The 1,482-nt window shown below is 38.7% G+C and overlaps 1 protein-coding gene across 1 annotated transcript; it reads left to right on the forward strand.

The window, feature by feature from the left end:
* On the forward strand, positions 1-1,478 carry LOC135803095 (monocarboxylate transporter 1-like; the record flags this gene model as incomplete). The annotated part of the gene is made up of 3 exons (XM_065316715.1): positions 1-1,051; positions 1,111-1,299; positions 1,362-1,478. Coding segments are annotated over exons 1-3 (1,357 nt in total), but the record flags the coding sequence as incomplete, so codon positions are not given.
* Between the last annotated feature and the right edge of the window lie 4 nt (positions 1,479-1,482).

Consider the following 1,482-nt stretch of genomic DNA (forward strand, 5'->3'; position numbering starts at 1 on the left):
ATGATATTTGGTGGATTTCTGAAAACAATCGGTGATGAAACGTTTGGAACAACCATGACCAATGCGGTGTTTAATTTTGTTCTCTCCGGTACTGGTCTGGTATCAAATCACATGCTGCAACACTACAGTTGCAGAAAAGTTGGACTTGCAGGAGCCGTCATCTTTTTCATCGGGGCCTTCGGTACCTGTTACGTCAACTCTTTGATACAATTGATTATCACCTGGGGAGTACTGCAAGGTTTTGGTCTTGGTCTTATGATGCCGGCATGTTTCACCTCGTTTAACGGCTATTTCAACAAGAAACAAACGTTCATGATGAGCGGTGCACAAACCCTCATTGCAGTTATAGCCATGGGATATCCTTTCATGATTGAAAAATTCAACGAAAGATTCACGTGGAGAGAAACGCAGTTTGTTGTCGCCGGATTAAGTTTACACTGCTTTGTTGCAATGATATCACTGCAACCAGTGAAATGGCACATGAAAAAGAAATATTTAGAACCAAACGAAGCAGTTCTTAACAGTGGTCATAGTCATCTAGAAGTTCCCCAAGTGAGAAGTGGAAATGTATCTCCTCGGAGTCTTCGAGAAAATGAACAACCGCTTCTTTCACATGCTGGTCATGAAGCCCTGATGGGGCACTTGGTTAATAGATTAGAACGAAGAAGACCTTCGATTATTGGTGTTGGTAGTCTTGCAGCGTCTATTACTAGCATGGATAATGTCGGCCATGATGATGATCCAAAGAAAAGTCTTTGGATGAAGATATACGATAATTTTGATTTGGGTCTGTTTAAGGACCCGGTGTTTTTAAACATCTCGTTTGGGATGGCGTTGTGTTTGACTGCTGATATTGCATTCTTGTCTCTGTTTCCTATGATCTTATCGAATGCCAAATTTAGTGGGGAAAACGTTACATTGATTATGACTGTGTACTTCGCCGCGGATTTGGCCGGCAGGATTTTTGTGTCTGTTTTAAGTGCGTGCATGCATGTCAGGAATCGATATCTCGTCTTGGCTGGAGCATTATTCTCTGCGATTTTCAGAATTGGTAATATCTATCGTAAAATGTATAAATTTTGCATTTAATTTTATTTTTGTGGTTTTTAGCATTTGTTTCTTATGATTCTTTCTTATGGGTTTTAATAATCTCAGCCATTTTGGGCTTTCTACGGAGTCTCATTCAAATTCCTCTACCTTTAGTGATAGGAGAAGTTTACGGAGAAAGATTTAGCACTGCTTTCACCTTGTATATGGTTGTTTGTGCCGTTGTGGCTGCGATATTTGGTCCTTTACTTCGTAAGAAAAATTTTAAAAACTTTTAAAACTAACAGAAAAAAAATAATTTTAATTATTTTTAGCTTACGTTAAAGACGTAACAGGGAGTGATATCATGGTGGTCCATCTCCTAACATTTGCTTATCTTACATGCACCATTCCTTGGATAATTGAACTCTGCTACGAAAGAATAAACAATAAAAA

This window comes from Atheta coriaria, unplaced genomic scaffold, assembly GCF_025399875.1.
Source record: "Atheta coriaria isolate IRGN ID8LTWV9N9 unplaced genomic scaffold, Caltech_Dcor_3.1 scaffold2029_size1482, whole genome shotgun sequence".
NCBI classification, from domain to species: Eukaryota; Metazoa; Arthropoda; class Insecta; order Coleoptera; family Staphylinidae; genus Dalotia; species Dalotia coriaria.